At 42.3% G+C, this 27,908-nt stretch overlaps 2 protein-coding genes across 6 annotated transcripts in view; both read left to right on the top strand.

Annotated features, from left to right (window-relative positions):
- LOC123502659 (Na(+)/H(+) exchanger protein 2-like) overlaps positions 1-18,439 on the top strand; it is an 85,215-nt gene extending 66,776 nt beyond the window's left edge. Inside the window, exons 10-19 of one of the 2 annotated variants that reach the window (XM_045251823.1) lie at positions 547-741; positions 2,722-2,851; positions 3,217-3,360; positions 9,751-9,849; positions 11,385-11,466; positions 11,857-11,925; positions 12,286-12,375; positions 13,288-13,347; positions 14,001-14,159; positions 14,890-18,439. In XM_045251823.1, the coding sequence (XP_045107758.1) occupies positions 547-741; positions 2,722-2,851; positions 3,217-3,360; positions 9,751-9,849; positions 11,385-11,466; positions 11,857-11,925; positions 12,286-12,375; positions 13,288-13,347; positions 14,001-14,159; positions 14,890-15,233 (1,372 nt within the window). In that variant the 3' untranslated portion in view covers positions 15,234-18,439. The remainder of the gene's footprint in view (positions 1-546; positions 742-2,721; positions 2,852-3,216; positions 3,361-9,750; positions 9,850-11,384; positions 11,467-11,856; positions 11,926-12,285; positions 12,376-13,287; positions 13,348-14,000; positions 14,160-14,889) is intronic. The other variant, XM_045251824.1, reaches the window with a different exon arrangement.
- Positions 18,440-18,938: 499 nt separating this feature from the next.
- On the top strand, positions 18,939-27,807 carry LOC123502662 (anaphase-promoting complex subunit 10-like). 4 transcript variants are annotated; one of them, XM_045251827.1, is made up of 4 exons: positions 18,939-19,103; positions 24,675-24,807; positions 25,354-25,516; positions 26,350-27,807. In XM_045251827.1, exons 1-4 carry the CDS (start codon positions 18,954-18,956, stop codon positions 26,633-26,635), a joined length of 732 nt encoding a protein of 243 aa, XP_045107762.1. In that variant the 5' UTR covers positions 18,939-18,953; the 3' UTR covers positions 26,636-27,807. The 4 variants fall into 4 exon arrangements, with proteins under 4 accessions (XP_045107762.1, XP_045107764.1, XP_045107765.1 ...); XM_045251829.1 differs by lacking the exon at positions 18,939-19,103 and adding an exon at positions 22,707-22,751; XM_045251830.1 differs by lacking the exon at positions 18,939-19,103 and adding an exon at positions 22,823-22,935.
- Positions 27,808-27,908: the final 101 nt, after the last annotated feature.

Below are 27,908 nucleotides of genomic sequence, written 5' to 3' on the forward strand. Positions count from 1 at the left end.
TTTAAACTTATATTCAACAACACGTCTCATAACACCCATTGCTCCTTTCACACACTCACAACAAGGATCTCACACATTTCCTAGCCTGAGACAAGACTATTCCTGCCATATCTTGCAGTTTTCGTCCTATCCTCGTCTTCCCATGCTCTCAAAACCTCACTATACACATATATACAGTCTCGCGCCTTCTAACACCTATTGCTTGCTCTGTTCACTAACTCACAAGGCTCTCACGCCCTTCCTTGCCTGAGATCAGAATATTCCTGTCCTATCTTGCATTTTTCCTCGTATCACCATCTTCCCATGCTCTCCAAACCTCACAATTTACATACATACACCAGTCTAGCCTTCTAACAAACTCACAAGGATCTCACATTTCTCTTAGCTCGAAACAAGAATATTCATCTCCTATCTTGCATTTTTTCCTCATATTCTCACCTTCCCATGCTCTCCAAACCTCACAATTTACATACATATACCACTAACACCGCTAGCACCAGTCAACAGCCTCTCACCTCAACACCCAACCCAACGCTCTCCTCACAGATTCAAACGCTTCAACAACAAGTACCTCACTCCCTTCTTGGTGCGGGACAAGAACGTGATCGAGCCCAAACTACTGGAGACGTACAGCAACATCAAGATGCACGAGGCTATGGAACAAATGCACAACAGTTACAACTCCCCGCAGAACATCGAGTCCTTCTCTAACCTTCTCCGCAACGCCGCCTCACATCCACAGTAAGTCTTGTATTCTCAAGCACTTTGCTTCACCTCTATTTTAAAAGGCTTTATCCAAGTTTACACAATTTTTTTAGGTGTTTTTACGGTTCTAGAGGCAGATTAACAATATTTCTACATTATTAACTGGAGAAACACTTGAAAACCCCTCTAATCATTCCTGTGGCCTTGGTAAAAAGTACCGATGAGAGAATAAAGCGTTTTTTAAGCGCGTTTTTACGGTTCTAGAGTAAGATTGGCAAGATTTCTACATTATTAACAGGAGAAACACTCTTGAAAACCCCACTATTCATCTCTGTGGCCTTGGAAAATAGCGGTGGTAAGAGAGCAACGCGTTTTTTTTTTATTTTTTAATACCGAGTAAGTTGAAAGAAAAGGAAAAGAGAGATGGGATAACCCGGGGGAGGGAAAGCAGTGGGATGGACAGAGATAGGGCAGTGGTGTGGCGACTGGCGAGAAGAGGAAAGCTGGGTTGATTATTGTCTTCTAAATCCCAAATGTTCTTTTCGTAGTTGACAGGGAAGGTTATAAATGATAGTGGTGTATTGAGGGAAGCTGGTTGATTGTCTTATAAATTATCAAATGTCTGGGTTAGAGAGAGAGAGAGAGAGAGAGAGAGAGAGTTGGGGGAGGAGGAAGGCTGGGTTGATAACGGTTGTCTTAAATGCTCTCTCTCTCTCTCTTGCTACATCATTAATCCCGCTAATCCATCTGTCCTACTCTCCGTCATACAATCGTTCACTTGTTTGTGCGCGCCTTGTCTCAGATTAGCCACGCTTTGAACCTTTGAGCGTGTTATCCCCGACATTTTAATCCGTTACCGTAAATCCGTAATCTTTTGAGTCAGCCATGATAACCGCTGTCTGGGTGAGGTCCTGGATAACGTGTGGGGGTGGTGTTACTGGCGCCTTGGGTATTAATGGTGATTGTGTTGACATTATTATTTCTTTTTCAGGAATTTTGTTTTGTTTTATTTTTCTTTCTTGTTTTTTTTTTTTTTATATAGTCATGAATGTTAACGTAGAATTTGATTGGGTTGTAGTGTTGTGATGGACTGAACGAGGATTTGTGTAAGTTTAACGGTTTTCTCTCTCTCTCTCTCTCTCTCTCTCTCTCCACTTATATCACGCGAGGTCCACAATCTTACGTCTTCCGTCACACTAATCCATGTCTTAATTATTCTTACTTCCTTCATAATGATTGGTACAGTCTGACACTCTTGATAGGTTGGAGCTTATTGGCACCACCTATCATATTATTGAGTGCCATATTATCCTGTCTTATGTTACGTTAATCCTTCCCTTCTTGTTAATCCCAGTTACTTCATGTTATTGTTTGGCACTATAGATAGGACGGAGCTTATGTGACCCCTATTATATCACTGAGTGTCATAACCTTTCATCTTGTCTACATAGTTATAATCCTTCCCTTTTTTTATTGTTTTTACTCCATGATTGACATTCTAAACTGACTGGAGAATATATTTTGGAACCGTAATATATTGAGCGTCTTCGGTACTGGGACGCATTTTTACCACGAGTTTTGGGTGTGATTAGACAATTTTATTTACATTAGCAAGGGTTTATTGAGGTCAGAAAATTAATGGCCTGAGTCTTCACTGTTTTTAATCCTCACATAAGTTTCTGAAACTACAGAATTGCAAAATTGCCAAATATAGCAAGCAGAATGGATATGAAAACACGACATGGTACTGAAGGGTGTTTAAAGTAACGGAAGAGATAATCACTCTAGCTATAATACAAGAACTACCACGTGTCAACTGGTGAATTCTTGCAGTTTTCCTTGCGTTATGTTTCCTTTTCCTTGATCGTGTAGATAAATAAGAGGAGTAAAGAAGGTGATGTAATTCTTAGTATTATGGAGACCGCCATGTATAGCCTAGTTGACATCTGTTTTCTTTCATGTTTACTCTATTTTTGCGGGCTGCGGCGTCTTCCCTCACTCACTCCTTTGTTCCAGTGTGCAGAGGAACAACCAAGGGGAGTGGAACCTGGACGTGGCTGAGCTGGACTACAACCCAACACTCAGGGATATTAATGACGCTAAGTTCCACCACCTTCTCTCCAACGATTACCGGCCAGTGAAGAAGGTAAGGAAGGAAGGAAACTGGCAACTCCTCTTTCCCTCTCTCTCTCTCTCTCTCTCTCTCTCTCTCTCTCTCTGAAGGTATGAAGTCAAGAAAAAAAAAGGAGAAAGAAGGGATGGACAGTGTGTGTGTGTGTGTGTGTGTGTGTGTGTGTGTGTGTGATCACTCCTCTTCATGTTTGATTCATACTTGCCTTTGTTGTTTGTGTATGTGTGTATAGTTTAATATACGTTTTGCTAATCTGTCTTCACTGGTTATGCTGATCTAGACTGCACCTATCTATCTGTTTACCTTTATTTATATCTGTCTGTCTATCTATCCATCTATCTATATCTATCTATTATTTATGGGCCTCTCTACCTCACCAGAGCCGCGGATCGACCTACAAGCGACACGCGGTGAAGGATGACGACATGCAGACCCAGTCAGACATCGGCCACCACAACATGTACCTCCACACCCGCCAGTTCGTGGAGAATGACAAGAGACTTCACAAGAAGGCCAAGAAGATGGTAAGAGAGAAGTGCATTGGGAGTTTGGTTGTCTAGCTTTGGGTTCTTGTGAAGTTTTTAGAGGTTTTATGTTGTTAAGGTTTGGAATTAAGTTTGAGATTCATTAGGAAAGGTTTTTAATTGATGTTTACTTCTCATTTCATGGCATATCAAGGAGAGTGCAATCCCTGAGGAGGTAAAGATATTAAGAATTAAGTAAAAAGAACCAAAGAAATTTAGTCGTAGGAGGGAAAAAGAGCTACTTAAGATGTATTTCTAATTTATATCTTCCTGATGTGATTGTTTGTCAGATGATGGTAAGTTTGTGTTTGAAGATGTATAGAACCGAACAAAATGAATAGGGTGTTTATACGGTGCGAGTGGCAGATTAACAATAGTTGTACGTTATAAACAAGAGAAACAATATTGTGAACCGTTCCTATCATCTTTGTGGCCTTTGAAAACAGTCGTGGTGAGAGAGCAAAGCATTAGGAGGAGGATTTTACCGTTCTAGTGGCAGATTAATCACATTTCTTCATTATAAACAGGAAAAATAATGTTGAAATGCCCACTATTCATCTCTATGGCCTTTGAAATCTGTCGTGGTGAGAACAATACGCTTGAAGGATGTTATTTTTTTTATGGTTCTAGTGGCAGATTGACTATATTTTTACATTATAAACAAGAAAAACAATGTTGAAATGCCTACTATTCATCTCTGTAGCCTTTAGAAATAATCGTGATGAGAGAGCAAAGCGTTTGAAGGATATTTTTACGGTTCCAGTGGCAGATTGACTATATTTTTACATCATTAATAGGAAGAAAAATGTTGAAATACCCACTATTCATCTTTGTGGCCTTTGAAGACAGCCGTGACGAGAGAACAAAGCATTTTCACAAGCTCAATCACTGCATTATACATTCCACGTAGCTTACCATACTCCTCCGCGTCCCAGGCCCAGCCAGCGTGTTTGGCAGTCAAGGACAAGGGCATATCCTTTTTAGTATTCTTATTGGTATCGAGGGAAGACGCTCCTAATAACACGTAGCTTGAAGCTTAATTGCCGGTAGGTGTGTGTGTGTGTGTGTGGGTGTGTGTGTCTATGCAGCGAGTCAAGGTCATTCTCTATAGTCTTCTTTCGCTTCTTGCAGCCTCCCTATATTCTAAAGGCTTCCCACGCTGCATCTGCACTCCATTCCATAAGGCTCTGGCTGATGTGACGCGGGGTTCTGAGGTTATATTTATGATTCTAGTGACAGGTTAACAATATTTTTACATTTTTTTAATAGCAGAAACATTTGAAAGCTTGAGAACCCTGCTATTAATCTGTACGGCATTTGGTGAGAGGTGGTAATGCTGGGGTCACACTGCAGCTTTGTTTTTTTACTACGACACCTCCGACGGTCGTACAGGACAGTTTTCTGCGATTGCATACGACTGTCGTAATGATTGGGAGCATTTCAGTGTAAGGACACGCAAAGCGAAGGACGTCCACCTTCGTTCATGGAGGTCTGAAGGTGGATGTTCACTCCTGGTGTCGGAGGCGGTCCCTTCATACTCATGTCCAATGGGCCTGCGATGTCTAAGGATGTCCCAGAGATCTTGCGACGACGATGGGACCTCATGCCCATCATGCCCTTCCTCTGTCCCATCGTCTTCAGTAGCTAAACTAGGGATACTTTTTTTATTTTTTTATTCTATTTTATTTTTTATTTTATTTATTTATTTATTTATTTATTTATTTATTTATTTATCTATTTATTTATTTATTTATTTATCTATTTATTTATTTTTTTTTTTTTTTAAACTGGCGATAACGCACGAGCTGTCACACTGGTCACTACGATTCTAGCGACAATTAACGTTTGTGCGTTATGCCAAACGTATGTGGAAAGATCAGTCGTAACTCAGTATTTTAACGATTTTTTTACTCGTTCGATGTCGAACGATGTCGTTAGCAGCACGTACAACATCGAGTCGTTGATTATATTCTGACTAGCTTTGCCAATGAGAGAGAGAGAGAGAGAGAGAGAGAGAGAGAGAGAGAGGCTGGGATGAGGTAGTGAAGGGCTTATGTTTTTCCCTCCATCCCGTGCACCCTAACGTTTCTCGTGAGTCAGTGATGATGTACCTTATGAGATGCTTTAGTAAAATGCAGGTATAGGATGTCATAACTATGAATAGTGTTGGGCGGTGTTCCGCTGCACTGGTGCGCCACACCGCCACTGCAGTGACAAAGTTTTAGTTGGAGTAACAAGACGGTTGTTTGTGTGATTGTAGTGACATATTAACAACATTTGTACATTACTGATACGAGAAAGACTCTTGAAAATGTTTGTCGTGAAAGGAAAGCGCTTGAGAATATTGTACTAGTTATAGTGAGACTTGTTAAATAGAGAGTGAGAGAGCTAACCTAACCTAACCTAACCTAACCTATCCTATCCTACCCTAACCTATCCTATCCTATCTAACCTAACCTAACCTAACCTATCCTATCCTATCTTATTCTAACCTAACCTAACCTATCCTATCCTATCCTAACCTAACCTAGCCTAGCCTAGCCTAGCCTAACCTAACCTAACCTAACCTAACCTATCCTATCCTAACCTAGAGACTACGAGTGTGTCACCAGCCACCACCTGAAGGTGTGATGGGTGGTGGCCTGTGTGACGGTGACGGTGTGGTGTAGCGTGTGGTGACCCTCCATAAGTGGTGATCGGTGTGGTGTGTCGTGGTGGTGCTCCGTGGCAGTAGACTCACAACCACTCCAGGGTCACGTGGTGCATAAGTAAGATGAAGGCCATGGCCTGCGCACACCGCAGCAGGCTGTTCACTAGGGCTCTGCCACCCCACGGGATATCCTTCCCCTGCTTGGATGGGGACGGAATTGAAGGCTGCAATACATCAGAGGACCTCCCGTGGGGTTCTCCCCTCCTGTGACGGAGCTGGGCCTGGGGAGCGACCCATCTCTCGCCATCCCCGAGGTCACGGTGTACAACCTCGGAGGTCTCGCCAGTCTGAGGAATAAGTTCCCTTTCCTGAGAAGACTGGCCTTGGGGAGCGGCCCAGCTCTGGCCATCCCCGAGGTCACAGTGTACGACCTCTTGTGTCAGGCTGGCCACGGTCTCGTCAGCCTGAGAAATGTGTTCCTTCTCCTGCCGGGGCTGGGCCTGGGGAGCGGCCCGCCTTCGGCCATTCCCAAGGTCCATCAGTGTGACCTTGGGGGTGAGGACACAGTATGTGACCTCAGTGATGATGCTGGCTCCAGAGTTGGTGTACACAGCGTATGGAGGCAGGATGAGCTGTGTGTCACCAGCCTGGGGGGGCAGGCTGGCGTGCTGCTCAGTGTTTGCTGGTTCCTCCTTGTCCTCCTTGGTTGTCCTTGGCTCGTCCAGGAGCCTTCCGCTGTAGAACACGGCGACAGGGGCTTGGTCTTGGGCCCCGCCAGCGCCGCCTGCTGCATCCCCAGCCTTGAGACTGAAGAAGACCGCAGAGCGGCGCCCGATCTTATTTGTCTTGAGTCCCGCCAGTAGTTCGGCCAGCGGGATTTCACGGCGAGCCACGAGAGTCTCTCCCGCCAAGATGTCCACCCTGACGGGCGTGGCGCCGTCCTTCTTGGCGACCTTCCCAAAGGCCACCAAGGTCTTGCAGGCAGACCTGTGCTGGCCTGTCCCGTCCCCCGCGCTGGGGAAGCTGAAGTCCCCCAGCAGGCGCCGGCCTCCCTTGCCTCTGCTGCGGGGCAGACAGAGGGTGAGGCGGTCGGCGCCGCCACACTGGCCCACCACCTCCAGGTGGGCGCACACTTTGAGAGTGCTGCACTGCTGACCCATTGCTCCAATCACTTTACCTTCTTGTTTTATTTTCTTCACTTTGATATGAATTGAAATGTTTCCTCGGAGTAGTCTTGTCAAAATGTGTTGAAACCAGATGGCGGCTCAACCGCCGCCGCCGTCACTCACTCACTCACTCATTTACTGAAAGAAAAACACTGAGCAATAGCAGCAGCAGCAGCAGCAGTAGTGGTAGTAGTAGTAGTAGTAGCAGCAGTAGTAGTAGTAGTAGTAGTAGTAGTAGTAGTAGTAGTAGTAGTAGTAATAGTAATAGGAGAGACAGACAGACAGACGAAAATTTGACATGAAAAATATATAAATAAATGAATAAAATTAAATAAAACACCCCAAACAAACAATACACACACACACACACACACACACACACACACACACACACACACACACACACACACACACACACACACACTGGAAAAAAGTGAAAGACGACCTGTGGAAATCTATAAGATGGGAGATGGAGTAGAACTAGAAAAGTAAAAAAGGAAAAGGACTTGGGAGTGACGATGGAAGAAAACAATCAACCAGTAAGCCATATTGATAGAATTTTCAGAGAGACATATAATTTGCTAAGGAATATTGGATTAGCATTTCACTACATGGACAAAGAAATGATGAAGAAATTGATAAGTACTATAATAAGACCCAGATTGGAATATGTAGGAGTTGTGTGGACCCCCCCCCCCATAAAAAGAAACACATAAGGAAATTGGAGAGACTACAAAAATGGCTACAAGAATGGTTCCAGAATTTAAAGGGATGACATATGAGGAGAGACTAAAAGCTATGGATCTACCAACCCTGGAACAGAGAAGAGAGAGAGGATCTGATACAAGTTTATAAATTGATTAACGGAATGGATCAAGTGGATAATGAGAAACTAATCCTGAGAGAAGAATATGACATTAGAAGCACAAGATCGCATAGTAAGAAACTGAGGAAGGAAGATGTCTGAGAGATGTTAAAAATATAGTTTCCCGCAAAGATGTGTTGAGACTTGGAACAGTTTGAGTGAGGAAGTGGTGTCAGCAACGAGTGTGCATAGTTTTAAAGAGAAATTGGATAAGTGTAGATATGGAGACGGGGCCACACGAGCATAAAGCCCAGGCCCTGTAAAACTACAACTAGGTAAATACACACACACACACACACACACACACACACACACACACACACACACACGCCCGCCCGGTAGCTCAGTGGTTAGAGCGCTGGCTTCACAAGCCAGAGGGCCGGGGTTCGATTCCCCGGCCGGGTGGAGATATTTGGGTGTGTCTCCTTTAACGTGTAGCCCCTGTTCACCTAGCAGTGAGTAGGTACGGGATGTAAATCGAGGAGTTGTGACCTTGTTGTCCCGGTGTGTGGTGTGTGCCTGGTCTCAGACCTATCCTATGATCGGAAATAATGAGCTCTGAGCTCGTTCCGTAGGGTAACGTCTGGCTGTCTCGTCAGAGACTGCAGCAGATCAAACAGTGAAACACACACACACACACACTGTCTGCAAATTTGTGTGTGTGTGATTGTGTGTGTGTGTAGGCCCATCCCCTCACATGTTGCAGGAATGGCTTTGGTTTTGTGAGGGTAGAGCGATAATTTTTAGGTGTGTGTCTGCGTGAGTGTTGCCGCGTGATGGCTTAAAGAATCAAAGCGTTTCTGAATCAGTCCTCTAAGAATGGTTTTATATCTCAGCGTCTTAAAGGAACTGGGAGGATAAAACAATGCAAATGATTAGAGTTTAGAAACGCTTTGCTCTCACCATAACTATTTTCCAAAGCCACAGAATCGAATACCTCTCTCAAAAATGTCTCTCTTGATATACGGTAGAAATCTTGTAAATCTGTCACTAGAATCGCAAAGATACTCTTTAGAACACGTGTCACTGCAACTAGAAAGCTTTGAAAGTCGTGAAGGTGGAGGTGAGGTACGGAAGTGTTGCAGTATACAAATGAGGCTGTTGCACTTTCATGTCATAACTGCGCTCGTGTATATGCAAACCAAAGACAACCGCGGTGGGCATTGCGATGGATGGGAGCGCTCGGTGGCGGCGACATGCTTGGATGAGGGATCGAGAGCGCTTTTGTAACCCGCCCTTTTCTATTTAATGTCTATTTATTCTATGTGAGTGCCACTGTGCAAGGGCAACAATAAATGAAAAATAGGCCTCTTGAATTTCCTAGAGCAATGCTACATATAATAATCAAGTAATAGAATAAATAAATGTAGAAATCTTGAGAGCGTTCGAATCATGAGGAGGAAATACAGAAGCAAAGATGAATACGAGACAAAAATAATGAATGAGTAAAAATAACTACACTAAGATAACTTGACATAGAGATAGAGACGAGTGAGAAAAGCGAGACTAGTGACGAGAACGTGTAGTGAGTGAACTGAATGAGATGAGACAAGAATAGTGAATGAGACAAGACAAATACCTCTCGTTAGAATCAATGCACTGGTAAAGAATGTGGGAATATGAGTAAGATAAACTGAGGAATGAGATAGTGAGACAAGTAGGCTGTAGTGAGACGAGTACGTGTGACTTTAACTCGTGTGGTGACTTAGGGATTGGTGGCCGTGAGGAAGGAGCGGGGCGTCTCACCACACCATGTCCCCACGTCACCACTTTCACAGGGGAGTGGTGATCAGGAGTTCGCCAGCCAGGTAACCCACGCGCGGCCCAGCAGTATATGTAGTGGTGTTGGTGGTGATGGTGGTGTGGTGAACTCTCCTTCGCCACACTGCCTTGCCACGCACTACACTAATGGTGCCAAAGATCTCATATACAAATGACTCTTGGTTTACATACATGTTATTCATTTTAACACGTGAAATATTACTTGAGTTTACATAGTTCGTTTTAACACACTCAGCCAAACAGACTTAAATTATCTTGTTTTTTCTCTGCTTTCCTTTAGTTTCAGCATGTATATTTAAACTGGATTACGAAAAATTCATAAACTGCATGTAAGAACCACCAAATACACTTAAAATACACGTAATTAGACTTGGAGAGCAGATAATGCAACGCTAATTAAAATCTGCAACCTTCACATAGTTTGTTTACACGATTTCTGTCACCACGAAGCCTGCAAAGCCTCGTGCATCATGTGAACCGAGAGGCGCTTGTGTTGTGAAGGTGTTTGGTAGGCTGTGGCTGCCGGGGGAGTGTTGCATCACCATTCACAAGTGACGGTCTGCCTGTGGTGGTCAGAGCTTTCACAGACATTATTAGATTTTTTGCTTCTTATTTACCGTTTGTGTGTGTTCTAATTAATAACCCCTTGTGTGTGTGTGTGTGTGTGTGTGAGAGAGACAGAATGTGTGTTCTTCATAATCTGTGCTAACAGTTATCAACTTTTATTACAGATTGTACATGGAAAAACTAAAAAAGAACTATAAATTTTATATTGCATACCATACTAACTCCTCCTCCTCCTCCTCCTTTCACCTCAACTCAAATACTAATCAGCCTGCCAGCCTCGTGCATTAGTTAAGTCAGCGCCGAGCAATCATCACAGTCCCACACACCCAAATGAACAAATGTATTTTTTCCCTCAGACAGGCATGAGGCAACAAGTTTGGGGCGAGTTGTGTTTTGTGATGCATGTAAAGGAGGAGGAGGAGGAGGAAAAAATGTTTGGGTAGATGTAGGAGGAGAAGGATATGCATGTGGTTTTGTGGTGTTGATAGTGGGTATACATTTGTTTTTGTTATACTACTAATAATAACATGACACAGTGTACATGCAACTTGTATGCCCAAATTAAATGTTTCCATTTTCTTTTAAGTAATTTGTTATATAAAAATAAATGTTACGCTTGTAAACTGCTCCATCTTTGTAAGAAATAAACTTCCCTCTTGCTTGTATGTCAAAGAGAATGCTGTAACTTCTCCCAAATGCAAAATCTTATAAACTTCAACAATTCTCTAAGTTTCCAATAACACATAAATATTTCTCCTGAGTTTCACATCATAAACTGTTCCTCTGTCCAGCTTGCTTTGTAAATTAGACATAATCCTTTAACTTCTCTAAATACAAACCTTTAAAACAGATAATTTCCAAAGTATTCTGTTATAAATTATAATGTCTCCCTCAGTTTCCTGCTCTAATGAGTGAGTCAGTCCATGTGTATGAGCGTTGCACGTGTGTACGTGTGTGTATGTGTGTGTGTACTGACAGGAGTATTGTGTTGCAGGGGGAGAATGGAGTGGTCAAGACGCCCCAGGACCACCGAGCCGCCTATCAGCAGAACGGGTCAGCCATTAAACTGAAGCAAGGTCAGTGGTGGTGGTGGTGGTAATAGTAGTAGCAGTAACCTGGCATTCACTCACCCACTCACTCATAGCTGTGTGTTCTTAGATATTTCAGCATCTTATCTTAGTTTCTTTCACCCTGTAGAAGTTAATCAGTTTTTTCCAAGGGTGTGTTTATGACTTCTGGCACTGTCCTAATATACAGGTCCCTCTTGCTCTCCTCATTTGGACATTGCCTGACTTTTCATGATTCTAGTAATGCGTTATCTAGTTTTTCTTAGCCAGTAGTTTGTTTCCAAGGGTGTTTTTTTTATGATGTATGTTTCTGCATCTTATCTCTCACTAAGTATATATAGTGTAATGTTTTTGTTGTTGTAGTTGTTGCATGGTGTTGACGAGTGCATTGCTCCACAGACTACATTGCGCGGGTCATTCAGGACAACCCGGCCTTTGTAAACGACGATGGAACCCCAATGTTCCCAGGTGAGACACACACACACACACACACACACGTATACGAGTTATTATTTTCTGTTAATGTCCTCTAACGCTTTTGTAAACAGTAAGATCCATCAAGGGAGATTTGGTTTTGACAGACTGTTGCTGTTTACTCATGTGTTTTGCATCTAGGTAACCTTTATGTGTGGTGTAGCAATGAAGGTTTACTTACACACACACACACACACACACACACACACACACACACACACACACACACACACACACACACACACACACACACACACACATACTGACAGTCTACCAAACACATTGCCTGATAAACTGTAGAGAGAATAACAAATAAAATTTTCGTCCCATCTCATCCTGTTTCTCCATCCACAGACCAGCAGACCATCACGGAGAAGAGGAGACAGAGCACAAAGGGCCCCACCATGGCAGAGATTGCACTACCATGGAAGAGATACTACCAGGGTAAGCTTCTCCCATTTCACCAACGCATCAAACCAAAGATACACTCAAGATTTCTCGTGTACTGTCTGAATTTGGCTGCATTTTTGTATTGTTTTCTCTGAGATGTATTAAGTTTCGTGATTGTTCTTTCTTGCAAAATTCTGTCGTTTACTTCGCATCCTTTTCTCCCTCTCTTTCTCTCTCATTCTGCCCCACTGTCACACATACATTTCTATTTCTGTTCTCACATTATTACATATTCTAAGATGTGATATTATGTTTCCTGGTTGCTTTTCCTCTCAAATTTTCCTACCATCCATGACACACTTTTTTCCACCAGTCTCATTCTATTTCCTTGTCGTGCCTCACACAGATCCTCTTTCCACTTTCATATTATTGGCTATTCTAAATGAGGTACTATTAAGTTTCCTGGTAGCTTTTCCTCTCAAATTTTGCTAATATCCTTCATTCATCCTTTCTTGCCACTCTCTCTCATTCTATTTCCTTGTCCTGCCTCGGTCAAACACATCCTCTTTCCACTCTCTTATAATTGTCTGTTCTAAGATCAATAATATTATGTTTCCTGGTAGCTTTTCCTCTCGAATTTTGCTTCACACATCTTTTCCATTAGTCTCTCTCATTGTATTTCCTTGTCCTGCCTCATATACATCCTCTTTTTACTCTCATATTAATGTCTATTCTGAGATGACGTAGTATTAAGTTTCCTGATAGCTCTTCTTCTTCACATCTTTTTCTGCTAGTCTCTCTCATTATATTTCCTTGTCCTGTCTCACTCGCATCCTCTTTCTACTCTCATTATTGTCTGTTCTAAGATGACGTATTAAGTTTCCTGGTAGCTCTTCCTCTTCTGATCTTTTCCCACTAGTCTCTCACTCTCTTCCCTTTACTGACACGCACATTCTCTTCCCACAGATGGAGAGCCCCAGGACCCACGGAGACTACAGAGAGCTCTTAGTATTGTCAACAGTGAAGGTAAGTTTGTGTCAAGGTCTCTCTGGCATTCCCTCACTCCCTCACTCCCTCAGTCCTTCATCTTGTTGTCTGTTGTATTATTTTAACCTCATTTTTCTTTTATGCTGTTCTATCTCCCTACTTTCATAATTTCTTCTTTTCCAATCCTCTGCCTTTGATTCCTTTCTTTCATAAATATGTGTCTATGTTAACTTTTCTTTTTCACTATTCTTTTTCTTTTTTACTTTGATCTGTCACTACTTCTATCATTAATTCTCGTCTCCTTTCTTTCTTTGTTAATCTCCTGTTTTCTCTCCTATCTACCCTGCAACTCCTATTCATTCATCACTCCTTTAACTTTTTTTTTCCCTACTAATTCTCTTTAACCCCTTTAGTAGCATGGTGCTTTTCCATATTTATTCTGGTTGATATTTGGTGATTTTATACAGCCTCAGAAACTCATGTGGGAATTAAGATAGTGAAGATGCTGGCCATTAATCTTCTGACCTTGATAGACCCTTCCCCATATCAATAAAACTGTTTAATCATACACAAAACTCATGATAAAAATATGTCCCAGCACTGAAGGGGTTAAACTTCTATATATTCCTTCGTGTCTTTGTCGTCTTCCTCCTTCACCACTTCAGTCACTCACTGCTTGCTTGTCCACACAGAGGATGGATCACAGCCCACACTAGCAGAGGCGGTGCTGCCATGGAAGAGGCCTGAGGATGAAGAGGTGTGCCAGATGCCAGTGAAGCAGAATGAGTTCCCTGCCTGGGCCTCAAACAAGGAGTATGTCAACTATTACTCTCCCTCCAATACCTTTCTGGGTGAGTTGCTTTGTGTTTTGCAGTGTTTGTGTGGCGTAAAAAGAATGGTATTGATATTTTTGTTAATTTGCACTCATACTACCTCCTTCTTCAAAGTACTATTAATCTCCCTCCAATACGTTCCTGGGTGAGTTGTTTTGTGTTTTGCAGTGTTTGTGAGGGGTGAAAAGAAGAATGCTGTTGATATTTTTGTTAACTCGGTTCCATACCACCACCTTCTTCAAAACAGTATTACTTCCATTAACTCATGCCCTCTCTTCCTCCTTGTCCTTCAAAATACTACCATTACTTCCTTTAACACCTTCAAAATGCCATTAATTCCATTAACCCCATACCCATTCTTTCTCCTCCTCCTTCAAAATACTACCACTACTGCCTTTAATGCCTTCAAAATACCATTACATACTTCCATTAACTCACTCTCTCTCAACCACTTCCTCCTCCTCCTCCTCCTCCTCCTCCTCCTCCTCCTCCTCCTCCTCCTCCTCCTCCTCCTCCTCCTCCTCCTCCTCCTCCTCCTCCTCCTCCTCCTCCTCCTCCTCCTCCTCCTCCTCCTCCTCCTCCTTCAAAATACTACCACTACCTCCTTTAACACCTTCAAAAACACTATTGCCTCCATCTCACACCTTCTCTCCTTCAAAACACCAGCACACTAACTCATACCACCTTCAAATCACCACTACAGGTATATCCACTAACACACCCTCTCCTCCTCTTCCTCCTCCTTCAGGCAAGCTCGGAAGACACGACTCATATCCAAACATCCGCGAGATATTTGAGCGTCGCAACAGCAGCTCCTCGATCAAATCCCGGCGTGGGTCTCTGAAGGAACACCCAATGCCTCTAAGGGAACGCTCTGCTTCAAGGGGCTCCATAGACGTCCCTTGCACCTCCACTGGCGCCACCAACACCACCACCACCACACACGACCCCAGCATTCCTCATTTAGTACGCCAGAGAACCTCCACAGACTGCTCACTGCTCAACACAACAATAGTGGAGGAGGATCGACGACCAGACACAGTTATCGACATCAACCCCAGTGGTACAGAGGCAGAGCAGACCCATATGTAGGACAGACTACCCCAGGGGCCTGACGAAGGATCTCTGGGGACCTGGGAGACACAAGTGTAAGCCCAGGTGGTGTAACTCAGCCATTGGGGTATGTTAGGTTAGGTTTGGTTTGGGGAATGGAGGTGCTGTTGTTGTGGCGCTGGTGGTCGTGTGTATGTATGGTGTTTTGTGGGTGTGTGTGTGTGTGTATGTATGTGTGTTTTGATGATTCTTGTATAGTTGTGTTTTAGTATAATTTGCAAGCTCATTGTATGCATCTGTTGTTTTAAGACTGTTTTATTGTATGTGTGGCTGTAATTAAATGCATGTGTGTATGTGTGTGTGAGAGAGAGAGAGAGAGAGAGTATGTGTGTATGTGTGTGTTCTTAATTAATAGTATTTTTACAGGGTTAACTCAAGTGCATTTTGTTCTGTCTTAAACTTCCATCACATTATCCTCCAAACACTGTGCCTTTCTGTTTACCTTTACTGCATCCTTCCTTTGCCACCCTGACTTCCACTGGTCAGGGAAGATGAAGTACAGAGTTATCAATGCTCAAATACCAAGCCAAGTTAGATATGAATATTACGCGATCTCATGCCCTCCTATGCATCTGTCCTTGCTACGCCAAAGTGCCCAGTGTCTCCGTAAGCCTCTGTGTGCCTCATCATTAGTCTTCCTGTGTGTTTTGAAGCTGTGTGTGTTGTCTTGATAGCTAGAAGGGAGCTTAAGGTGTGTTTGTAAGCTTCTATGTGTGTTATGAAAAGCTAAAAGGGAGATTAAGATGTGTTTGTGAGCTGTGTGTGTTGAAAGGTTTAAAAAGATATTAAGAAAAGTTTACAAGCTTCTTTGTGTATTTGGAAGACTGGGAGGGAGTTTAAGAAGCGTTTTATAATATCTTTCATGCCTCTATGCCTCAAGTAATTAGTTAGAATGAGTTTGAGAAGGTGTTTATGTGCTTCTGTGTGTTTTGACATGGTGTGAATGTCTCAGAAAGGTTGAAAGGCAATTTAAGAAGCATTTATTTAAGCCTCTGTCTTGAAATGTTGTGACAGTGAGGGAAACAAAGTGCCTGTAATCTTGTGTCAGTTGTGTATTAAGTTATGAGTGCCTTGAGTGGTTGTAAGAAAGAAGGGAGAGTTGTGAGAAAGGTTAGGAAGTAGCAGTAATCTTTTTATGAGTTAGGAATGAGGTTTTTAGTTTCATGAGAGATTGTAGATATGAAAAAAAAAGTTGTAAAGAAAATATTAGAGTGATGTAATTTTCTTTGAGTTGTGAATGAAGTTTATAATTTCATGAGGTCGAAGTGGAAGAAATCATGTGAAAGAAGATAAGAGAGTAATACAATCTTAGAGTTGTGAATGAAGGTTTTAGTTCCACGAGAGTTGTAAGAAAATGGTCAGAGAGTAATATAATCATCTTTGGGTTGTGAATGAGGTTTTTAGTTTCATGAAAGGTTGTAGAAATGAAAGAAAAGTTGTTAAAAATAATCAAAGAGTAACACAATGTTCTTTGAGGCTTGAATGAAGTTTATAGTTTTAAGAGAGGTTGTAAGAAAATTATCAGAGAGTAGTGCAATTGTCTTTGAGTTGTGAATGAGGTTTTCAGTTTCATGAGAGGTTGTAGAAATGAAAGAAAAGTTGTTAAAAAATTATGAGAGAGTAATACAATGTTCTTTGAGGCTTGAATGAGGTTTTTAGACTGATGAGGTTGTAGAAGTGAAAACAAAGCTATGAAAGAAGACTTGACAGTGATATAGTCTTCCCTGGGTTGTGAATGAGGTTGTATGTCCAAAAGAACTGTATATAACATTAGCCATGTAGAAATTAACTATAACACTAAAACAAGGTGCTGTAACATTGTAGATAAGTAGAAGTGATGAAGAGTGTAGTGAGAGTGAAGTGACTGAGCTAAATGTGATGTGACGTGATGTGATTTGGAGATAAAAGTAGCAATTGGTGACTTGTGACAATATAAGGTAAATAACACTAACCTAACCTCTATGTAAGTGAGGCATCTGTACCTTAGAGTAAGATAGTTTGTCTTTCCTCTCAACTGTCTAATAACTTTGCAATTTTTGGTATTATTTACATTGTTATTAGTAGGTATAGTTCTCTCTCTCTCTCTCTCTCTCTCTCTCTCTCTCTCTCTCTCTCTCTCTCTCTGTAGTGAAAGATTTCTAAGTTGTATTTTGTCATAATTTGTCTCTAAATAGACTTATAGCAATAATGTTTTTAAGAGAGAGAGAGAGAGAGAGAGCATTGCTATTTATGTTACACTGTCTAAAGAAATGTCCACTTCTTGTCTTTTCATGTATGTATGTAAGCATGTATGATAAGTATGTGTGTGTGTGTGTGTGTGTGTGTGTGTGTGTGTGTGTGTGTGTGTGTGTGTGTGTGTGTGTGTGTGTGTGTGTGTGTGTGTAATTCACCTCAGTCGCCTGCTGGTCACCCAGCCAGTCTCCCCCATTACGGAGCTGGGTAGGACTGAGACTGTGTGTGTGTGTACCTTAAGCTAGCATATATACAACTTAACAATTCATACATTCATACATAACAAGATATATGCAATTTAGTAATGTAATTTTACCCTTGTATATAATTGTATAGATGAGAGAGCCACTGTCAACAGCTGCGTCACTTGGAGAGAGGTGAATGAAGACCAGGAGGAGGAGAGATAACAGTAGTAGAATGAGAGTTGTAAGAGGAAGATTAAGTAGAGGAGGAAATGCATGTAATGAAAAAATCACTTAATATGATGTTGATTTTATTATTATTATTATTATTATTATTATTATTATTATTATTATTGTGTGTGTGTGTGTGCCATTTATGATACTCTAACATTACATTTTTTTTTTTTTTTTGAGCACACACACACACACACACACACACACACACATGAACAGGAAATAGTTATCATAAATATCCCTGTTACTATTCACTGTTACTACTATTACTACTACTATTAAAGCTATACCATGATATATTCTTTACAAACACCTATACTCGTCTCTTCTCTCATATAGTGTTGCTTAATAAACCATTACACCGCCATATTCAATCTTCTTTCACTCTGATTCCTTTCTCCTCTTCCTTCACTCCCTCCTCTTCCATTACATGTAGTTTTTCCCCTCACCAGCCTTCCTATCCCCAGAATGCATTGTGGGTCGTATTTATATATATATATCTGTACATATAAATAATAAAAATCTGGTTAATATAAAGACTTTATTTTTTTTACATCGCTATTGCACTGGGCTGGCTGAAGCCTATAACATTGATATTTTTCTACATTTTTGGTATGATTCAGTGAGTTGTAGTGACGATAGGAAGAAAGGTTGATATTCCAATTACAAACTCTCTTGACAACATTGCTAGCCAGTGGGGAGAGAGAGAAAGAGAACACAAGGCCTTTCTACTACTACTACTACTACTATTCTCGAAGTAACCTGTTTCATTTCCTCGCCTCAGCTAGTCAGTCAGAACTATTACTATTATTACTTCATATTCCCATTAAAAAACTCTATTTAGAACATTGCTAGCCATTGGAGAGAGAACACAGGTCCTTCTAGTACTACTACTACTACTACTACTACTATTCTCGAAGCAGTCTGTTTCATTCCTTCGTCTCAGCTAGTCAGTCAGAACTATTACTATTACTACCAAAGGTCTGAAGATATTGTAGATGATAATAAAGATAACTAATAAGCAGTGAAAATGTGGAAAAAAAATCAGTTAATGAGCAAAGATACAACTCGAGAAAGATCAGAAACCTTCGAGACTTCGGAATGTCAGTCTTTGGAAGCTTCACCAGTGACTCACCAACAGTTGCAGGAGAAGATACACGCTCACCTCACCTCAGTCTCAACCTTCTCACGTACATTCCAAGTAAGTATACCCAATGTTATTAGTCTCAGGCTGTGCACTGTGATGTACTTTACTGTAGGCGCGCTGGCAGGATTTCTAACGATTCACGGATTATGTGTCTTTAGTGATCAAAGCCATCATTGTAGGCTCGATGGAAAGCAGGACACTACAGAATCCGTCCCGCCCCCTCGCCTCTATTCCCGGCTCCCCCTTTGCAGCTCTTCCACCCAGCTGATTTCACGTCACATAGAGAGAGAGAGAGAGAGAGAGAGAGAGAGAGAGAGAGAGAGAGAGAGAGAGAGAGAGAATATGGAAACGAATAATAAATAAGTAAATAAAGGTCTGCTGTCTCGCGACGTAAAAGTGATAACACACACACACACACGTCTGGTGTCTCGCGAAAGCAAAGTAGCCTCTCTCTCTCTCTCTCTCTCTCTCTCTCTCTCTCTCTCTCTCTCTCGTTGACCAATAGCATGGCTCCATATATGTGACGTCAAATCAGCTGGGTGAAGGAGCTGCGAAGGGGGAGCCGGGAATCGAGGCGAGCGGGCAGGACGGATTCTTTACGAGAGTGCCAGCTCATTCAGTTAGTCTATCAATTAATTACTCATGCATTCAACCAACCGAGGAGCCAGTTACTCAGTCAATCAGTCAACCATTCCTTTCTAAAATATCAGTCACAAAGTTATCCACTCAGTCACACAATCAATCGTTCATTCACTCATTTATTCAATCACTTTATCAGTCAATCACACCCACTCACTCCTCAGCCTCAAACTTCATTCCATCACTCGTTACCTTTCCCTCTCTCACTCGCACCTGAATCTAGTGACCAGTGTTGCTGCTGTTGCACCAACACTAACATTACCAAGCCATGATATTATAACACTGCTCTGCTGCTTCCACTACATTCCTTCACATACTTCCATTCCTCATTTTTTCTCCTATCACAACGCTTCATACATTTCAAGTGGGTAACACCAGGAAACACTGCAAACTGAAAGAAATATTGACGAGTTGACAAAGGGAGGGAGGGAGTTGGTGGCCGAACATTTGGGTCCAAGTCGTGGAGGGCGTCGGGCTATGTTAACGGGGGTATGCATAACCATCACCCTATTTAACACGATAATGGGCTGTTTATCTATTATCGTGGTGGGCAAGGATAGAAAACGCAGATAACTGAAGGAAATGTTGAGGAGTTGACAAGGAGGATGGGGGTTGGTGTTGGATAATTTGGATTGCCTTGGTCCCGGTCATGGTGGGCGCCGGGTGGTCTGAACAAGGGGTATACATAACCATCTCCTTATTTAACACAGTAATGGGCTGTTTATCTATCTTAGTGGTTGATTCTGGTTTTGCTTCACTCTCTGGGTCTGGAAACACAGGAGCGTGCAGGCAAACATTGGTGGACTGACCCTGGGGGAAAGGCAAGGCTGAGGTGCCCCCTGTGGCCCAATATTTACGTAAGTAATTCATTTTAAAAATCGCGAGAAGAAAAAAGGATCCCAGACAGGAATACTCTACACTTTTAGACGCAACAAATACTTTAACTAATAATCAAAACAAAAAAACCTTAGCGACTCGATTGTTTACAAAACGTAGTCCACCGAACGGTCACTATGTCAAGCTAACGGTGCCATAAACACTTCATATGTCAAGAAGGAAAGCACAGCCACACCACATTATATTGCATTTTCTGAATACGAAAAATTATTGCTTTCCAGCCAATTAAAGAAAACATAGATTCCTCGTCGTATATAGATTTTTTATTTCTATTTTGTTACCTTTATGATTTTTTTATTTGAAATTACAAATGGTTATAGTAGATTTTGTGGAATATTTATAATTGGATCATATTTTTCATATTTTTTAAGTTTTATATCAAGCAACAAATCAATGCTAACGGTCCTAATTAAAAGAGTTAAATTTTATGTAGTGACTTTAATATCAATTTTTCGTTAAGCAAAAACACAGCTAGACTTTATTCTATTGCGGCTTAAACCTTTGTTTACTTAGCTAATAACAAATCAGATGTCAGAACAGTGCCAACTCCATTAATAAAAGAGAAATATTCTTATCATTACAGCGATATGGTTTTTTTTTTTTTTTTTTTTTTTTTTATGAGTGACTTCTCCCCAGCCCTCACTCTCACACTCCACCTCTCCCTTCCACTTCCTTCAACCCCCATTTCTTTCTACACCCGGAGTCCCGAAAACCCAAGAATTATTTGCAAAACCCGAGAAAATACGTCTAAAAAATCGTTAGTTTTCCGTACTGGTGGCAGGCGGCGAGGCAAGGTGAGGAGAGGCAGAGCGGGCGGAGCGGGCCTGAGCTGGGCTGGGAAGGGTTGGTTCCCTGTGGATACCATGTGTGGTGTGGTGTGGTGTGTTAAATGGTGTGTGATGGTAGTGGTGGTGTGGTATGGTGTCATTGGTGTGTGATGGTAGTGGTTGGTCGGGTGATATTGTGTGGTATGGTAGTGGTGGTGGTACGTGGCGGTGGTGGGTGTTGTGTCTATATCAAGCCTTGAGAGATGGACTAGTGGTGTGTGTGTGTGTGTGTGTGTGTGTGTGTGTGTGTAATTCACTGTTTGATCTGCTGCAGTCTCTGACGAGGCAGCCAGACGTTACCCTACGGAACGAGCTCAGAGCTCATTATTTCCGATCTTCGGATAGGCCTGAGACCAGGCACACACCACACACCGGGACAACAAGGTCACAACTCCTCGATTTACATCCCGTACCTACTCACTGCTAGGTGAACACCACCTACACGTCAAAGGAGAGACACCCAAATATCTCCACCCGGCCGGGGAATCGAATCCCGGTCCTCTGGCTTGTGAAGCCAGCGCTCTAACCACTGAGCTACCGGACGTGTGTGTGTGTGTGTGTGTGTGTGTGTGTGTGTGTGTGTGTGTGTGTGTGTATTTACCTAATTGTATTTACCTAGTTGTAGTTTTACAGGGCCTGGGCTTTATGCTCGTGTGGTCCCGTCTCCATATCTACACATCCAATTTTTCTTTAAAACTATGCACACTCTTTGCTGCCACCACTTCCTCACTCAAACTTTTCTAAGTCTCAACACATCTTTGTGTGTGTGTGTGTGTGTGTGTGTGTGTGTGTGTGTGTGTGTGTGTGTGTGTGTGTGTAATTCACCACGGTCGTCTGCTGGTCACCCAGCCAGTCTTCCCCATTACGGAACGGTGTCAGAGCTCATAGACCAATCTTCGGGTAGGACTGAGCCCACAACACACTCCACACACCGGGACAGCGAGACCACAACCCCTCGAGTTACATCCCCTACCTATTTACTGCTAGGTGAACACACCCCACACATTAACACCCAACCCCATTTGCCTCGCCGCTTCCCGGGACTCGAACCCGGCCCTCTCGATTGTGAGTCGAGCGTGCTAACCACTACACTACGGTGTGTGTGTGTGTGTGTGTAGAATTGGCGAGAGGAGGAAGCAGTCATCCTGGGTGATTCAAGGGATTTGCATTAACACAAGAAGAGTCGACCACTGTGTAGGAGTCAAAGGGCCCGCCAAGCTCCGCCGTGATGGGAGCAACTTGTCCCCAGACCAATCCTGAACTGGTCCATTTGAATAATAGCCTTTGTTGGTACAGCTAAGATTTCTGAATGCCGGCAAATAATAGGACAATAATAATGGTAATAATAGTAAATAGGACAGATGTTTTAAGTAGTAAAATGCGCTACACAATTCCTATTTGGCAGGTGAGAGAGAGAGAAATGTTTACTGACGGACAGCTGACAGCCGGACAAGATAAACGGCTCTTATATCTACCTCACAGTGCATGTCACGAAGAACATGCATGAAGTCTGAGGCTGTGAGGTGAGAGAGTGATGGGGAGGAGAGAGAGGTGGAAGGGGAAGAGAGTGAGGTGGAGAGAGAGAGAAAGAGAGTGAGGTGGAGAGAGAGAGAGAGAGTGGTGGACGTGGTGGTGGTGGTGGCGGAGTCTGTGTTGAGCTCCTGGCTTGTCTCTGTGTTTCTCGTCACGGTCTGTATTCACGTGTACTATGAGTGTCACGCCTGCCTTGGTGACTCTCTAGTGGTGGCGTGCTGGCCGTGCTGGGGTGTCCTGGGAGAAACAACAACAAAGCAACGCTCGCCGCCGCGTCTGCCGCCACAATCAAAGTATTTTTCAAAGATTTTTTATGTGATTTTGCTGATTTCCGATCTCATTTGGAACGCACATTGCTCAATTTCATGCTCTCCCACCCAGAAACCTCGATTTCCCACAGATCCCCCGAGATCGTCGGGAATGAGAGCTTGGCTTAACTTGGAGTTAAAAGATTGTCATAACCCCCCAAAAAATATTCATTTACAACGACAATGATATATATATATATATATATATATATATATATATATATATATATATATATATATATATATATATATACCTTTAATTCATTACGTTTCTCAGCCTCCATAATACACAAGTAGAATTTGTTCACACACATTAACCTTAGGGTTAATTTTTCCACAGACCTTAGATTTAACACACTCATAGATTACATCTGCTCTAAAGCCAACAAAAAAAAAAAAAAAAATGCAATAAGTAACATTTTATCTATCAAAATGTGTGCGTTAGTGGTTTAAAAAAAAATTTATTTATTTATTTATTTATTTTTTATGTTATGGCCTATAGCACCTGTAGGTGTACAGTACTTGAAGAGTATGTATAGGAAGCGCTGTTAAGTTTCCACCCATTAGTGGTGCAGGCAATTTGATTTATAGTGGTACCTATATTAGGGCCCATATCACCTCCCAAGTGCATCTTTGGTGTAACCACTTGGGTATCATGGTGACATGTAGGTAACTTTAAACCACTCGACAAGTGGCATTGTTTAAGGCTGTACATGATGGGATTCGAACCAATGCGTGGACGTCTGCCTGATCCCACCACCACCACCTTATCCACTACGCCACCGCCTCCCTAGTGTAATTCACCTCGGTCGTCTGCTGGTCACCCAGCCAGTCTTCCCCATTACGGAGCGAGCTCAGAGCTCATAGACCAATTTTTGGATAGGACTAAGACCACAACACACTCCACACACCGGGACAGCGAGGCCACAACCCCTCAAGTTACATCCCGTACCTATTTACTGCTAGGTGAACACACCCCACACATTAAGAGCCGCGCCCATTTGCCTCGCTGCCTCCGGGATTCGAACCCGGACCCTCTCGAGTGTGAGTCGAGCGTGCTAACCACTACACTACACAGTGTGTGTGTTTCACTGTTTGATTGGCTGCAGTCTCTGATGAGACAGCCAGATGTTACCCTAAGGAATGAGCTCAGAGCTCATTATTTCCGATCTTCGGATAGGCCTAAGACTAGGCACACACCACACACCGGGACAACAAGGTCACATTTTCTCGATTTACATCCTGTACCTACTCACTGCTAGGTGAACAGGGGCTACACATGAAAGGAGACACACCCAAATATCTCCACCCGGCCGGGGAATCGAACCCCGGTCCTCTGGCTTGTGAAGCCAGCGCTCTAACCACTGAGCTATCGGGCGTGTGTGTTAGTGTGTATGTGACCCTGATACCTTCCCTTACAGATGCAGATGATGTCTCTGAACAGCACAGTGCGTGTTTCTGGGGAGGAGCCTGACCCGGGACGAGAGGAGAGGTCAGGTCGGGTGAGGGAAGTGGGCAACCAGGCTGTGTGGTCACTGTCCTCTTGCAAGCCAGGTGAGGTTACCGCAAGTGACTCGAGCTTATTAGTTGATGACCACTTTTTTGTTTCCTCTTTTCATTCTTATCTTTTCATTATCAAGTTTTTTTTTTTTCTGCCTATATTTATTCATTCTATTTACCTTCCCTCCTCCTTTTCTTCATCTCATTCTTATCATTTTAATATTAGCCTTAATCCTTTCCTCTTACTTTTATTCATTGCAGTATCTTCTCTCCTTCCTTCCTTCCTTTCATTCTTATTAGTTTTAGCTCTTCCTCCTAGATTTAATCATTGCAGTATCTATCTTCCTTCCTTTCATTCTTATTAGTTTTAGCCCTTCCTCCTAGATTTAATCATGGCAGTATCTATCTTCCTTCCTTCCTTCCTTCCTTCCTTCCTTCCTTCCTTCCTTCCTTCCTTCCTCTCTTCCTTTCATTCTTATTAGCTTCAGTCTTGCCTTCTACATTTAATCATTGCAGTATCTACTTTCCTTCATTCATTCTCATCACATAATCTTTCTTCTCTTGTTGGTTGTTAGCTTACCATTCTGTCCTCTCCGTCAGGGTTTGGCGTGGAGCAGCTGAGGGATGACTGCCTGGACACTTACTGGCAGTCTGACGGGCCACAGCCTCATTTGGTCAACATTCAGTTCCGCCGCAAGACAACCATTCAGGACGTTTGGATCTATGCCGACTACAAGGCTGATGAGAGCTATACCCCAAGCAGGTAAGTGGACTCAGTATGACCCAGTAGGAACCAGTAGGAATGAGACTACTTCACCTCTTCAGTACTGAGACATTTTTTACCATGAGTTTATTGACATCAGGAAGAGTCTATGGAGGTCAGAAGATTAATGATGAGAGTCTTCACTATTCTAATCCTTTCATAAGCTTCTCAGACTGTGTAAAATCACCAACTAGTAGGTAAGATAAATATGAAAATGTGTAATGGTACTGAACTGGTTAATTTGTTCCTTGTTTGAAGCTTTAGACACTATCAAGGTCTTGCCTCTCATTTCATTACTGTTATGTGGTCTTAGTGGAGTCCTTGATGCCTTTCTTTTTGGTGTTCCTAAAGTTCTAGTTCGCTGTAATGGTTAAACTTTAGGTAGGAGTCAATAGGAGACTTCTTAATTTGTTAGAATTTAGACACCTTCATACTGTTATCTCTCATCGCTTTACTGTTATGTGGTCTTAGTGGAGTTCTTGATGCCTCTCTTTCTGGTGTTCCTAAAGTTTTAGTTCGCTGGAATGGTTGAACTGTACGTAAAAATCAGTAGGAGACTAATTAATTTGTTACAGAATTTACAGATACCATCATACTGTTACCTCTCATCTCTTTACTGTTAAGTGGTCTTAGTGGAGTCTCAAATACCTCACTTTTTTTGGTTCGCTGTGTGGTTAAACTTTACATAAGAGTCAATGGGAGACTACTTCATTTCTCATAGTGCATTCTCTCATCTTTTTACTCTTATGTGGTCTTAGAGGAGTCCTTAATGCCTCTCTTTATGGTGTGTTTTGAATTTCATTGCCACTAGTAAGCCAAACCCAACATTGCAGGATCTCCATTCGCTGTGGGACTCACTTCAACGACCTGCAGGAAATAGAGGTGGTGGATTTGCATGAGCCCAGTGGTTGGCTGCTCATCCCCCTCAAGGACATCCAGGAGAGGCCCATCCGTACCTACATGGTCCAGATTGCAGTGCTGTCCAACCACCAGAACGGACGAGACACACACATGCGCCAGATCAAGATACACTCCCCTGTTGTGAACACTGTGGTGGCGGTGGAGTGTGTTGGTGCCTTCACCTCACCCATCTTCAAGCGGTATGGTGTGATTCGATGAATGTGTGTGTGTGAGTTTATTAGGAAGTGGTTATGTTGATATTTATGTTTGTTTAAGAGAGAAGGATGTATTTGTGTGTATGAGAGAGAGAGAGAGAGAGAAGGATGTAAAAAGTAAGAATGAGTGTGCCAGTGTTAGGAGGACTTCAGATCTTACTCTTCCTGCAATTTCTTCCTTAAGTGTTTAGTCTTGTTAGGGAAACAAAGACAGACAAAATATTTTTTAATTTCATAAAAACTTCCTCAAACTTTGTGCAAAATACTACATGGTAAATTGGTAATTGCACAAAAACATTTTCATTTCACTAGTTTTTAAGTTTTACAAGACATTAGCTATTTTGCATATCATAGACTTTAGACGTTTGATAATGTAACGTGAAAGCCAATTTAATCGTTGAATACTGATTGCCTCACAAGAAGCCGTGCTTGTGGCAGCCGGAGAAGGAAGGACAGACACTCGACTCATCACTTCTCTCACCTAAAAACCCAACAATAAATATGCAATAAATAAAATGCAACATAACACCTGATCCTGACAGAGAAATGTACATCATTCCACCAAAACACACAGCACTTAAAAAATACCTTGCTATTTACACAAGTGGTACAGATCTTAAGTTATAGTCCACACAGCATCCCTGATTAACACATTGTTCACTCTTAGATGTCACCGAGTAATGAAACCTTGCAGGGAAGTGAATTAACTTTTATTATCATTATTATTGGCTGCTTAAGAACGTAAGACAGTCAAACAATTAAGTAATGGCCTAGTAGTAATTGTAAAACACACACACAGTCATCCTCTTCCACTGTCCAAGACAATACAGGCAGAAGGTGAAGTCAGTTAAAACTGAGTTATTTAGTTTTTATCATTGCATTTAATTCATTCCTTCACTCCTTCATAGGTTAGCAGCAGAAAAGAGAGAGAGAGAGAGAGAGAGAGAGAGAGAGAGAGAGAGAGAGAGAGAGAGAGAGAGAGAGAGAGAGAGAGAGAGAGAGAGAGAGAGAGAGAGAGAGAATGATAGCTCTCTAACAAGATCATGTTATTATTGTTGCTGTTCCTTCCTGCTGCTGCTTCACAACACCCTCAAGAAGACCTACACTGATGGCACAAAAATGATGAAAGTGTGTAAAAAATGATGTACAGTGAGGAAATAAACTTTTACCTATTTATTTATGAGACTAATCTTGTCTACGTAGCCATTCTTACACACACACTTACAAATTGGTCTGGCATACACATTCTTACCAAACGAGACCAACCTTCTCTACCC

Source organism: Portunus trituberculatus, chromosome 12 (genome assembly GCF_017591435.1).
Source record: "Portunus trituberculatus isolate SZX2019 chromosome 12, ASM1759143v1, whole genome shotgun sequence".
NCBI classification, from domain to species: Eukaryota; Metazoa; Arthropoda; class Malacostraca; order Decapoda; family Portunidae; genus Portunus; species Portunus trituberculatus.

Excerpts from the sequence above, each read along its gene's own strand:
- LOC123502662 (XM_045251827.1), top strand. The coding sequence starts at position 18,954 with ATGAGCAAAGATACAACTCGAGAAAGATCAGAAACCTTCGAGACTTCG. Across the intron at positions 24,808-25,353 it reads ACTGTCCTCTTGCAAGCCAG|GGTTTGGCGTGGAGCAGCTG; the intron begins GTGAGGTTACCG and ends CCTCTCCGTCAG. Across the intron at positions 25,517-26,349 it reads GAGAGCTATACCCCAAGCAG|GATCTCCATTCGCTGTGGGA; the intron begins GTAAGTGGACTC and ends CCAACATTGCAG.